This window comes from Rasamsonia byssochlamydoides, assembly GCF_041956645.1.
Source record: "Rasamsonia byssochlamydoides strain NRRL 3658 unplaced genomic scaffold VTN77scaffold_1, whole genome shotgun sequence".
Lineage (NCBI taxonomy): Eukaryota > Fungi > Ascomycota > Eurotiomycetes > Eurotiales > Trichocomaceae > Rasamsonia > Rasamsonia byssochlamydoides.
In genome coordinates, this window is record NW_027192384.1 from 219653 (window position 1) to 232804 (window position 13152).

The 13152-nt window shown below is 52.4% G+C and overlaps 6 protein-coding genes across 6 annotated transcripts; 2 read left to right on the plus strand and 4 right to left on the minus strand.

Moving 5' to 3' along the window:
• Positions 1-1009: 1009 nt before the first annotated feature.
• VTN77DRAFT_76 (uncharacterized protein) lies at positions 1010-1576 on the minus strand (the record flags this gene model as incomplete). Its single annotated transcript, XM_069424005.1, has 1 exon — positions 1010-1576. The coding sequence occupies one exon, from the start codon at positions 1574-1576 to the stop codon at positions 1010-1012; it is 567 nt and encodes a 188-aa protein (XP_069282440.1).
• A 1920-nt stretch (positions 1577-3496) lies between these two features.
• VTN77DRAFT_77 (uncharacterized protein) lies at positions 3497-4915 on the minus strand (the record flags this gene model as incomplete). Its single annotated transcript, XM_069424116.1, has 2 exons — positions 3497-4326; positions 4405-4915. 2 exons carry the CDS (start codon positions 4913-4915, stop codon positions 3497-3499), a joined length of 1341 nt encoding a protein of 446 aa, XP_069282441.1.
• A 281-nt stretch (positions 4916-5196) lies between these two features.
• VTN77DRAFT_78 (uncharacterized protein) lies at positions 5197-6588 on the plus strand (the record flags this gene model as incomplete). Its single annotated transcript, XM_069424226.1, has 5 exons — positions 5197-5260; positions 5318-5325; positions 5379-5583; positions 5644-5960; positions 6037-6588. The coding sequence occupies 5 exons, from the start codon at positions 5197-5199 to the stop codon at positions 6586-6588; spliced, it is 1146 nt and encodes a 381-aa protein (XP_069282442.1).
• A 345-nt stretch (positions 6589-6933) lies between these two features.
• On the minus strand, positions 6934-8146 carry VTN77DRAFT_79 (uncharacterized protein; the record flags this gene model as incomplete). Its single annotated transcript, XM_069424337.1, has 2 exons — positions 6934-7909; positions 7971-8146. The coding sequence occupies 2 exons, from the start codon at positions 8144-8146 to the stop codon at positions 6934-6936; spliced, it is 1152 nt and encodes a 383-aa protein (XP_069282443.1).
• A 1371-nt stretch (positions 8147-9517) lies between these two features.
• On the plus strand, positions 9518-11485 carry VTN77DRAFT_80 (uncharacterized protein; the record flags this gene model as incomplete). Its single annotated transcript, XM_069424449.1, has 3 exons — positions 9518-9541; positions 9693-11244; positions 11295-11485. The coding sequence occupies 3 exons, from the start codon at positions 9518-9520 to the stop codon at positions 11483-11485; spliced, it is 1767 nt and encodes a 588-aa protein (XP_069282444.1).
• An 880-nt stretch (positions 11486-12365) lies between these two features.
• VTN77DRAFT_81 (40S ribosomal protein eS12) lies at positions 12366-12984 on the minus strand (the record flags this gene model as incomplete). Its single annotated transcript, XM_069424560.1, has 3 exons — positions 12366-12490; positions 12567-12903; positions 12982-12984. The coding sequence occupies 3 exons, from the start codon at positions 12982-12984 to the stop codon at positions 12366-12368; spliced, it is 465 nt and encodes a 154-aa protein (XP_069282445.1).
• Positions 12985-13152: the final 168 nt, after the last annotated feature.

Genomic DNA, 13152 nt, shown 5'->3' on the forward strand with positions numbered 1-13152 from the left:
CCATGGTGCTGGGTCAGCTTCAGCATAAGGAATTCTCAAATCGCGCAATGGCTTGAGTCGACGAATCTATCCACAAAGGAACCCTCCCACGTGGCTTGACGACGTTTCAATCTAGCAATTCCTTTCCCTCAATCGGGGCCAGGATCATCTTTTTTTGACAGATTTCCCAAGCTCACGCTATTCAGATCCTTATTTCTTGTGTGCTTCTTTCTCAGATTCCACTGATTGCGGTCTTTCTTTTCTTCGCTTTCCCTTGTCTTCCATTCCTCCAGTTCTGGATCAGGAGTTCCCGGTTCTTTTTACCAGCTACCGCCTATTTATTGAAGCGACGATCAGCTGAAGGGATGGATGATTCAAGCATTTTTTTTCTCTCTGTATATTCTGCCCGGCTATTTACTTCTTGCGCTTTTACCTTGACCCGATCGTCTCATGCATGCACTTAAATCTGTCCCCGCTCGCGCGGAAAAAAGTATGCAATGCGTTCTGTTTCTGCACCTCTACTCCCACTGTTGAGATTTTGTGCGCTTGTTGGGATTGACAGAAAGCTCGCCCTGAAGATCGTTGTTGCAATGATCGCAATCTTTCTGTCGTTCTGTAATATTCTTATATCCCCTGTTTCGATCTTCTGCTGTAGTGCGTTCTTATTCCTACGGAAAGAAGGAAAGGTAGCAGATCCAGTGTGAGCAAGAGCCTCCCTCCTCTGCTAAGGTTTTATTTTGCTGTCGATGACGCTCACACACACTGACTGACTCACTCTTTCGTTGTGTGTGTGTGAGTACTACTCCAGATATATCATATGGGATCTGATCCTTTCCGAGGGCTCCAGCGCAAGTCAATCAGGTCAAGCAAGCGGCTTGATTGATAAAAAGTTTACAGGTTGGGAGGCTATCTGAGCTTATTTATACGCAAACGTTGGAGAAATATAATTGTCACCATCAGTGATAATTTCTGGGTATCTATCTATATATCTACCTACATGATGTGATCGTATCCATTAATCATCCTCTTGTCACGAAAACACCCCTCGTTCTTCCATGAGCTCGGTGACGCCGCGTTCCGAAAGCTCGGGAAGAAGTCTGACCAGCACAGTCTCGATGATAGAAAAGACGAAATGTTTGTTGCAGTACTCGTCTGCAAACGGGTCAAGAATGTCATTCTCAATGGCGGAAAGAAGTAAGGACTTCTCCACTTCGTCATTATTCTCAGTCGACAGTGCCTGTTCCGGTCTCTTCTCCCCATTGGGGTTTGCCGCAACCCTAGTGTTGCTACGCTTCTTCGTCTCTGCAATGATATCATCTGCCGTGATACAGAAGAAGGCTCGTGCAACACGGCGGGGGATTAGCGATAAGATATCTGCGGCGCATTGTCGTTTTATGGCCGCGATCTCGGACTCGCTCGGCCTTTGCCGCTGTGCTTCGGTTAGTGGCGCAGACTCTGAAGATCTGGTCGTATTCGCATCCAATCCAGAGCCCTCTTCTACGACAGATGTCTGTTCGCTGTTATAGCGCGATGATGAACGTGAAACAGGTGGCTGAGCCGGATCAGGATTTGATGTCGGAGGTGCACGCGCATTCATCGGGAACAATGACGTCCTGATTGAAAGCAAGAGAGTCGGCAAAAAGGCGGGGGTCAGAACATGACTTTGAATCGTCTCGTGCAGAAACCTGGTTGGGATTAGCATAGCCGAAACAGGATATCTTGTCGGAGAAAGATGGTTGTTGTTAACAACGGGGCGGGGCAATGCAATGTCCCAAGTAATTGGAGAGCTTCCAACCAAACACTGCCGAAAAAATTGACAGGGTTTTCGTATGTGATCAATGGGACCGAGATTGAAGATGAGCCTGGACTGATGGGTTGATGGGTGGAGGGGTCAGGGCCCTATGAAAGGGACCAGGGCCTGGTTGTGCAATCGCCTTAGCACAAGATGATAAGATAATACCCCAGGACCGAAAATTGACCAGGGTTGTTGACTTGACTGACACATTCACTAATAACGTGATCTGATTGATGATGCCAATCAATCAATCCGCGTATCCGGGACCCCTCTATCAGAATAAGACAGACAGCTTTAATACGTCCGCTTGGGGGTAACAGTAGTATCAGTCAGGATGGTCTGGCCATCCATCCTAGTCGGGACTGAGATGCTAAGGTTTGAGGAGGCTTGGAGTCCATGGCATGGCATGATTTTTTTTTTCTGCTGTCACTGGTCCGCGTGGCGTTGCCTCGTCGCCTCCATGGAAATGAAAAAAAAAGAGGAACTTGCACATGATGTGCAAGTTCTTTTTTTTTCCCCTTTCGTGATCGCCATTACTGACGCTCGTGGAGCCAAGCGGCAATCTGAGTAGTAGTGATCGCCGTCTACTCTGTACTCCTGTGGACAATGACACGACATGACATGACATGCCAAGCGGACTTTGGGGTTTGGGCTTTGCGGGGTTCGCAGATGCGAGATGACATGTCCATGAATAATGAGCACGGTCCAATTTTGGATCAGATGGGCTTTGCGACCGCACTGGCCAGCGCGGGAGGGAAGGGCCGATCCAGGGTCCTCCGTTCGGACCGTTCACAGACCCGAAAGCTAATTTTTTTTCTTCGAGTAACGTCCCACAAAAGAAAAAAGCACACCACAGAGCTTTGGTTGGCCCGTTCCCTATAGGACAGACACATGATATATCCACTTTATCCGGCAGGTGGATATTCATTCATGAATGGCTGCTGGTGGCCGCTGGCCGGATCGCTCAGGGCAAGCCCGGCGGATGGAAGCACGGAAATAAAGTATAAATGACGCCTCCAGGCATTAAAAACAGAAAAGTGGCCGATAAGAATATTGAAAGGGGCCGGAAAGGCAGCGAAAGCGCCTTTGTTCATGCACACAAGAGGCCAGGCCGAAAAAACCTAGGCTTAGGCTTGTGCGGGAAAGGGAGTGACCCACCAGGCCATGCCGGGATGCAACATAGGCAAACTTCCAAGGGCCCGTACTGGAGATCCTTGTAAGACTGTAAGGCCTCCGTAATGGGGCCGTATTCTTGCCGTAATGACTGTGACAGGACAGCGACTCTCTGGACCCGGCCAGGTCCCAGCCTCCAAACAATGATGCCCGAAAAGAGGTTGCGGCCCGGCCGCGCTGCGCTCTCTATTGGCTCGTCCGCGATCCCTCGAGATCAAGTGATCGCAACGCTATGCGAGTAGCCGAGACTTGTCCCACGCCTCGTGTCTCGTAGCCTCCCCAATGAGATCATCCAGATGCCATTCCTGGAGAGAAAGACCTATTGGGGAAAAGGCTGCTGAAAGGTGGTGCATGGCATCGCTGAAGAATGCTGGCGATCCGTGCTAATCACCAGGCGCCCCTACATTTTGTCCCTCCCCGATCCATCATCCACGCCACATCTTGACTGAAGAAGTCCTTTGAGGGGCAAAAAGGAGAGGGGTAATGTAATATAATAAGAGATGAATTTGGGAAGGGATTAAAAAGACAGAAATCATCAAAGGGCCGGACTTACCGATCAAGAACGCTGTCTGCGTCGCCCAGCCTGCCTGGACCTGTCATTATCAGGCACTGGATGAGAGACACGCAGCCACACAGCCATGGCATCCGCCGTGGAAGATCGATGAGTCGTGAGAGCATACTGAACGCCCTGTAATGGAGGACTGGACGCCGCGTGGCCGTCTTTCCTGGCGCTTCATTCGACCGGCTGATTGGAGTAGGATGGTCTGGAGATGAGACCAGGTCGCGCGCAGGTACCTCTGACAATGCTGTGCGGAATAGGCCCGTGACTACGAAACGAAGGGTAACGTAGATGAGATAGACAGCGTGCAACAGCTTCCACATCCAGAGTGAGAATTGCGATTGGCAGTCTCTTGACGAATCATCTTTATATTCGTCCTCGTTGGTCGAAAGCAGCCCAAACTTCTCCAGTCGGCTTGGTTGAGGACTTCCACCTTCTGCCTCGTCCTCGCGCTTCACCCTGTCCGTGCCCCGTCGACTCACTAACGAGATGACTTTGCTGATGGTTTGCCAGACGAACCAACTCTCGCAGACCTTCCCGCTCACTTCGTTGCCCAGGATCAAATCAGCCAGAACGTCGCCCACTAATGTTCTCAGACCGACGTTTTCGAGGTCCTCAGTGGGGAGAAGGATGGCCAAAGTGCCCTGAGCCAGCAAATGTCGATAAGCGACCTCGTTTTCATGTTGCTCGGAGCTGGTTTTGGGGTCCAATGGATTGGGAACAGGTGCGAGAGCGGGATGCGGGTTCAGAGTGTGGTAGATCTCTCGGACGGAGGAAGGAAGAGGGACCATATCAGATCCTTGTTTCGCCGTTCTATAGGCTAGAGCCAGGGGGAACATCACTGTCAGCGTATAATCACAGACCAGGAATGGGTGTGAAAAAGAGGATCAGGCCTCACCGATGATGTGTGCCTCAACTAGGCGAGGAATCTCATCCAAGACCAGCTGCTCCACGTCCACCCGTCGCAGCCTCTCCTCTAATGCACGGGTGCAATGGGCGATGAGCTGGAGGACCTCGTCGACGAAGACATGATCCGGAGTAATCTTTGCGTACCAGGAGTAGACGAACTCCTTGATTATTATTGCGATAAGGGCGTAGAGCTGAACATCGACTTCATTGGAGCTTGTCAATGGCGGCAGCAGCTCGTGGAGGGGCTGCGGAGTTGCGGAGCCATAGGTGCTGGCCTCAGGGCAGAGCACGCGGCGGATCAACGCGATCGTGCTCTTGTCTGTGGCTGCGTCGGCCTGTTCAGTTCTGGTGGCAGTCTTTCGCGGATGAGGCTGGGACTCGGATCGTAAAGGCTGCTGGGAAGCATGCGACGTTGCTGCGGCCCTTGAGGTTGATGTCGTGGGTCCAGCTTTGGGGTTGGAGAGTGGATGGAGACTCGCCCGGGGAGGATTACTGGTCATCTCATTTCTCTTCAGCACTGTTCCCTTGTAAAGACGACGGGGAGAGTGGAAGAGTATGCAGCTGGATTGCTGTGCAAGCTTGAATGTGAGAGTTGCGACCTCGCGGTGGAGAAATTTGTGACGTTGCGGCTCAGGATTCCGGCACCGGACCGCCGGTAACGCTGGGGCCGTCAGATAAGGCCCGATAACAGAGGGGTCCGTCAACACAGTCCTTTGGTCAACCATCCGGGTGTTTTTTCATCTCTCCTCATTGTCATTTTTTTGGTTCTTTCCAGGCGATAATGGCTTCAGAATCTCGAGGCGATGCAATCCCTATAATCCCTATATGGCTGGATTGTGATCCTGGTCCGTACCCCTCTTAGCGGCACATCATAGAGGCCTAAACCGCTGACCGCTGTTCAGGGCATGATGTGAGCCACAACAGTCAATTTGTAGCCCCGCGAAAGGCTGCTTACCTGGGTAGGATGCTTTTGCGATTCTCATTGCCGCGCACCATCCGTCCTTGAACCTCCTCGGCATCACCACAATCCACGGCAATGCGTCACTTTCAAACACCACCGCCAACGCCGGGAGTGTGTTGGAAGCAATTGGAAAGCCAGAGATACCGGTATACCCGGGCGCCAAAAAACCATTTTCGAGACCTGCAGTTCATGCGCCGGATATACATGGTGAGTTTGTCTGTCCGATCATGATATGAGCGCATGTTCTGACTCGATTTCATTGCGAAGGAACCTCCGGTCTGGATGGCACCGATCTCCTTCCAAAAGCCAGTCGACCTCCGGTAACAGACAAGAATCCCATCCTGGCCATGCGCGACGCCCTTCTTGCCCAACCAGCGGGGACACCATGGATCGTAGCCACCGGAGCTCTGACGAATGTAGCTCTCCTTTTTGCGACGTTCCCCGAAGTGGCAGACCATATCCAGGGATTGAGCATTATGGGAGGTGCAGTTGGCGGAGGGTTTACCGATGCTCCCATGAGCCGGTTGCCTGGAGAAGAGAAGAGGATTGGAAACACAACGCCGTGGGCCGAGTTCAATATCTACGTCCGTTCCCCGTTTCGTCTTGAATTGGCTATCTGTCACTGAAGGAAGAGGTCTGACTGCTTCTTATGACCAACAGTGCGATCCCGAAGCGTCCCAATCCATTCTCTCCAACCCCATCCTCGCGCCTAAAACGACCCTGATCAGTCTGGATTTAACGCATCAAGTCCTTGCGACCCCAGCGGTGCAGGCCCGGATCTTGGGCCAGGGACGACCTACTGGACTATCGTCTCCGAGCGTTCTCCGGCAGATTCTGCACGCTCTTCTGACATTCTTTGCCGGGACGTATAAGGCGGTCTTTGGAATCGACAGCGGACCCCCGCTGCATGATCCGCTCGCGGTAGCCGTCCTGCTCTCGAACCTCAACCCGACCTTTGCAAAGGCTCACCCGGGCAAAGCCATCAGGTTTGACGACAAGGGTGGGGAGCGGTTCTCCGTGACAGTCGTGACAGACGGTCACCACGGGAAAGATGTGTCTATTACGGGGCAGCTGGGGCGGACCATCGCCAAGCCAATGGAAGGGAAGGGGATTGCGATTCCCCGAGGCGTGGATACGGACGCGTTTTGGGATCTGGTTCTGTATTGCGTGGAGCGGGCGGAGCAGTGCGCTGCACAAGCCAGTGATAAGTGAGCAGGCAACAGGCAAGCATTAAAAAAGCAGGTTCTGCGCCTTCCCTGTCGTATGATTTTTTTTTCTTTTATCCACACCGTCTGCATTGTACCTCTTTGTTGACTGATAGAGAATATAGACGGCATAGATATATATAGATAAGAAATGATCCTTTCAGTACTAGAGAGAAAAGGAGGAAGTTACTCTTCCATCAGGCAATCAGTAGCCACAACGAATCTGTCTCGACTCCGCAGGAGATCATTGAATCAAGTCATTTCTATATCTAGGTATATAATACGTCTGAAATATCTTTCTCAGAATGAGGTCTGGTACTGTTGGATACTGCCCGGTTTAACTCTGCTTGGGTTACCATTCTCTGATACCTCCGTCAACGCCATAGAATTCCTTTGATTGCCATGGCTCCGTCTCCTTCGAAACCCGCCTCACCAACTCCTCGTCGACCTCGATGCCCAGACCCGGACCCGTCAGGGCATCAACGTAGCCATCCTTCACGGCAAAGACACTGGGGTCTTTGATGTAGCTCGTGATGTCATACTCCCCGGCTTCGATATTGTAGTGGATCCCCAGTCCCATCTCCTGGATGGAAAAGTTGGGGGTCGAGAGATCCACCTGCATGCAGGCGGCCAGAGCAATGGGGCCCAGCGGACAGTGAGGAGCGATAGCAACGTCGTACGTCTCAGCCATGGCTGCGATGCGACGGAGCTCGGAGATGCCGCCGCAGTGGCTGACGTCCGGCTGGAGGATGTCGACGCTGCCATCCTGCAGGAACCGCTTGACGTCCCATCGGTTGTGGAGCCGCTCCCCGAGAGCGATGGGGCAGGAAACCAGCTTGGACAGTTGCTTGATCCCTTCGGGGTGCTCCGACAGGAGAGGTTCTTCGATGAACAGCGGACGGTGCGGCTCGAGAGCTTTGGCAAGTTGCTTTGCCATCGGCTTGTGCAGTCTGCCGTGGAAATCCAATGCGGCGTCGAGACCGCTCGCTTTGACTATCTGCAGACGCTGGACGCAGGAGTCGAGGACGCTCGGTGAGTCCAACCAGTTGACGGCTTCCGTCGCATTCATCTTGACGGCTCTGAATCCCTGCGCGAGTCGAGCCTTGCCGGCGGCTTCCACGTCCGACGGCCGGTCTCCGCCGATCCACGCATAGACAGAGATCTTGTTGCGAACCTTGCCTCCGAGGAGCTGGTAGATTGGAACCCCTAGACGACGGCCCTTAAGGTCCCAGAGGGCGATGTCGATTCCCGAGATGGCGGACATGAAGACGGGCCCGCCACGGTAGAAACCGAGGCGCCAAGCGGTTTGCCAGATGTGTTCGATGTCACTGCGTTCAAGTCAGCTCCAGCAATGTCGTGTATAGCGTAGAATAAGGGCATTCTTCGTACTCAGCTTCATATCCCTGGAATCTCTTGCTTAGGGCGTTCAGAGTGCCTTCCACTGCTTCGGAGTGACCTTCTAGGGTGCTCTCTCCCCAGCCAAACTGACCCTCGTCGTCCGTCACTTTTACAAACAGCCACCGGGGCTTGACCCGAAAGTACTCGATGCTCCTGATTTTAGGCATGTCGGAGGACAGTATAACAAAAAGAAACTCGAAAAAACTCCTCTAAGGCCCAGTCGCGTAATTGATGTAGACAACAGAAATTCTAAACAACTCCAAGAAAAAAAATCACTGGGATGAATTGATGAATTAATACTGAGTTTTCGGCTTTGAGGACTTCCCCTCGTCTCGGAGTTGCTCCGGAGAGCTCAGCGACATCTCCTCCTGCCGGTGGACAGCACGGGCATCAGACTGGGGAAAACCGGAGACTGGCGCGTGGGCCGCAGAGGTGGGCTCGGGGTGGACTCGGATGTCTGTCGACGTTCATCTCACGTCAAGAGAACCTTGGAGGTCTGTTGGATCTGGGGTGAGGTCTGGTTGACGGCAATTGGGTAGGAACGAAGCATCCATCTTTCTCGAAAAGGCAGATGTCAATAATCAGCTGGCTTTGCACAGCAGAATGACCTGCGTGGTAAGTATATACAAAATAATTGCCCTGCTCGGTTGGTGGGAGGGTCTAGCTGGAGTTAGTTAACAAGGTGTCCGCAGCTTCGGCATCCCGAGTGGACCTGCCAAGTCATTCGAAGAATAGATCCTGTTTTAGTCGAATCGAATCCAGGAACGCACTGATTACGGGGTCAGAGAAAGAATCGTGGTAGGCCAGTCGAAAAGGGACCCCAAGTAGCCAGGGCTCATTGGATGTTGATTGGGTTTTTGTGCTGTCTATCTGGGGGCAGCAACGTATGTGGAGCTGATTAATAGGAAGAAAGAGATACAGCAGATGGCGATCCGAATCTCAAAGATCGTTATAATTTTTGGTCTCCTAGTCAGACAATGATATAGTCGGCAACTGATTGCAAAGTGGCAGACAGCAGAAGATGTTGTAGTGAGACAGCCGTGTTCGGTGGCAATCTGCGACAGGGATCATGGGCTGGTAGATGGGTTAATAAAGGGACATGCCGACTGTATCGTTGCCAACAAAAAGGGATAACAGCTAGATGCCTCTGTTGTTCGAGGTTGGTGTCCTGTGACGTCGCGTGGTGGTAGAGCTCTGTCTTAGTTAAAATTAAGGGTTGGATTGGTAACGCTCCGGAGGGGAGTCCGATCGGCAGTTAAGTAGGACAATCCATTCGCAGTTGAACAGCCCACCCTCGTCGGCCGCTCCCATCTCCATCCCGACGACAGAGTCAAGGCCGCCGCATCACCGTCTTATCCTACCATTATCTCTCGCCTTGATAAGAGTGAAGAAAAATCTTTTACTCACTCATTGTCGTCATTTCTTCTCGGCGGCGCTTGTGCCTTGGCCTTCCTGTCGTCCACCTCCGCCTTTCCGTCTGTCGGCAGTAGTGAACAGTGGCCGATGGACTTGAACTGAGATCCTGAGCTTTCATCGACATGCCACCTGCAAACTCACCTTCAGTAGGCGACCAGTGCAGCTTTCTTCCCTCCTGATTTTCCGGCCCATTCAGACTCGTCCAGAGCGTTCCGGCATGGGTGACATCTGTGCGCCTGGAAACGTCGGGTCCGTTTGTAATCAACTTCTCACTAACGGTTACCTGTCTCATATTAGGAAACCCCGGCCTTTTCGTCTTCCGTGACCAGCTCGTATCTCCAGCAGCTGGAGGCGATATCGAGTCCGGTTCCCAACCTGGCAGCCACCCTGATCAACCCTCCCGAAGTCGATGATGCCCACGACGAGAACGTGAGTTTTCTGCGCACTCGGATTCGATTGTCACCCGATTCATCCTCGTCCAGTCGCGCTCGGCGCAGACGACCGCCCTATCCCCCGGAGGGCGACCTTGACAGCATGGATACGGAGGACCAGAGGAACCCGCAACTGGAAGGTAACCGCCGCTTTCCCATCATCCGTCGCCCGCGCGACGGGTCCAACATCGTCCCGGACTACGAAGGACGGATGTCGAACGTGCGGTCTCTCTACGGATGGGCTCCGGGATCGGATGAGGAGGATGAGGACGAGACGATGCGAGACAGCAGCAGTAATAACATCTGGTTTGGGAGAGGTTCAGACCGTGAAACGCTGAGAAATAGTGCCATTCTCCGCACTTTGCGACGCGAAGGGGTCGGGAGAATGCTGCCACCTTTCGGTGGAGATCCCTCAGAAGGAAGCGGCCTGAGTGCTCTGCGGTACGGGGAGTCATCGTTATCTACCGAAGCATTGTTGCAATCCGTGAGGCGCCAGTCGAGGTTTTCCCGAAGTCGAACCCTCCAAAACTACATCCTCGAACGAGAACGAAGTGGTGGACAAGAGCCAGAGGATCGAGACCGAGAACGGTCGTCGACCTCACGCACTTTCAGATTCATTCCGAGCAGCAGGAACCTCCCTAGTAATGATATCCGGGTCAGGCTGAATGCGCATCGACAATTGTACTCGGAACATCCCCCGAGTGCCCGCCTGAAAGAGGCCATCAAGTACCTGGAACGGGTCCGATTCTCGAACTCGTACGAGGAGAGCATCTCATCGGCTGCAGAAGGTGGATTCATTCAATTCGACTACTTCACATGCAATGAGGACGATCTTATTCTGGATACGTCGTCAATTGCGCCACCTGCAGAGTGCTCTTGGCTGCGGCCGGGGAGTGTATTTACTGGTTCGCAACGAGCTGCCAACAGTGTAGGTTCACAGATGCTGTCGCATCGGATATTGGGCCCGCCGAACGAACCTGTCATCGTGAATGGCAGCGAGACCAGCCGGATCAGTGTGTACACGAGCAGCGGCCGTCGCTACTGGGCAAGCAACCTCTATCAACCTATCACGGCGAACAGCAAGGATGAGCATTGGCCGGTCAAGGTCACCATTCACAGTGTTGATTATTCTACCATGACTCTGTCCGGCACGATGGAAGCGTACAATATTCCGGACAAGACGTCGCCAGCGCGGGATGCCCACATCATCACGTTCTTGGAGGGGGAGATCATCGATTTCAACACGCATACGTTGGAGACGAAGAGTTTCAAGGCGGATGCGGAGATTGACAGCACGTACTGGCGGGAATTGCAGCCGTTCAAGAACCTAACGGATGACGAGATGATTAAGAATTTGGTAAGCAAGCGGTGGGTGACGGAAGAGCTGACCAAGGGATGGATTTTGATGCGATGGAAGGGTATGCACCGACATACCTACTTTTTTTTTTCGTTTACTGACTCAGTCTAGAACGGTGTTTCATCACCCCAACCGATGCTCGCCAAGGATTGACGATCTCCGGGTTCTATTACATCTCTCTCCGTCGAGATACGGGAGAAATTGACGGGTTGTATTACGATCCGGGCAGTTCGCCATACCAGCAGTTGTCATTGAAGCCGGAGAGGGAGAAGATGGTCTTCCCAGCCTACGGCTTTCGGTGAGCTTGTTGGCTTTGCTTGTCGTACGTCTCGTCGTATGTCTTCTTTTAACCGTGAATAAGTCCCTACAGTCCCTACTTATTACTTAGGCTTTCTTTCATGGAGTCATGGACGGGCGTTTTGTTTGTTTGTTTGCTTGCCTTCTCTTACTCGTGTATTCCATTCCATTCCGTTCCAGCCGCGACGTGAATTTTGGATAAGTATGTCCCGAGTCCCTACCGGTGTCGACAGTCAGTTACTCGTTTGATTTTTCGGAGTCCGGTTAGGTTCAGTTCCGTTCCGCATTGGGCTGGTGTTCTGGCTCTTTTTTTTTTCCTTTCAACAGCAACAAGATATTCCCTGGTTTTTGCTCAGTTTTAGTTGAAATTGAGATTGAGATTGAGCCATGTATGTATCTAACCTAGTGTGAGAGAGAAATGTATTCTTTTTTTTTCCCTTCACCTTTTCTCTTCGCTTGGCTTGGGCCTTGGGCTTGGCTGTAAACTAAACAATAGCGTATGGCGAGCGATGGGGGAGTACACTTCTTATGCTACTCGCCAGGCAGAGAATCGTCACCAGTGGTGTTGCCTGCTCTCGAGAACTTCCCGTTTACATTTGCATTTACATCTACAATTTACACCCTTATATGGAACGAACTTCATCAGTAAGTGACCGTAAAGTCGTCAATCACTTCATTTTTTTTTTCCTATTTGACGTTCCATTTCCTTCCCAAGTATCCATCCATAATCCATCCGGTACCCGATCGATCGATCAATCGATCACGCATCCATCCCATCATAGCAACTCATTCATTCACTACCCGCAAAAGTCGTGATCTCATGATGACATGCTGACGAGACGAGACGAGACCGGTATGGAATGGCACGGTCTGGTCAGGTGTAATCTACTGCTCAGTCTGGAAGTAGTTGAGCAGGATGGAGCGCTCCTGGGACTCCTCGCCCCAGTCACGGACGACGACGCAGGAGCAGTTGACGACTTTGCGGGCGTTGCCTTCACGGTCGAGTTGGCCTGTCGTCAAGTCAGCAACACAACCCAAAAACAACCCAAGACAATATCCTAGGATATATATATAGAGGAAACATACACAAACCAACCCACTCGCCCAACATCTTCCCATCCGGAACCTTGATCAGCGGGATCTTGTGCTCCTGGCACAGCGCAATAACCAACTTCTTGTACGCCTCCTCCTCGCAGCCCTCGTTGAGGACGCACATGTGCGCCTGCCGCCGGTCCAGCGCCTTGGACGCCTCGCGCAGGCCGCGCGCGAGACCGTCGTGGATCAGCGCGATCCGGAGCACCCCCTTGAGGGCGTCCAGCACCGACATGCCGCCCGCGCCCGCGCCCGCGCCAGCGTCGGCCGAGACTTCGACCTCGTCGGCTTCGGCGACGGGGGGGTTGGAGGTGGTCTCTTCTCCGTCCGACTGGTCACAAAATCAGTAAAAAAAATCTTACAGAAGCAAAAGAAGAAGAAGAAGAAGCAGAAGGAGGAGGATTGTTACCATTTTGTGGGGTTGCTTGTTGCCTGGCTAGGTTGTCAAATGTCGGATTATCCTCAAAGAGCTTTTGCGTGAGCAATGGGTTGGATGGATGGGAAGGAGGAGGAGGATTCGATTGGGGTTCTTTTGTGGGTTTGGATTTGGATTGGGGAAAGTTTAGGGAATTTTCACACT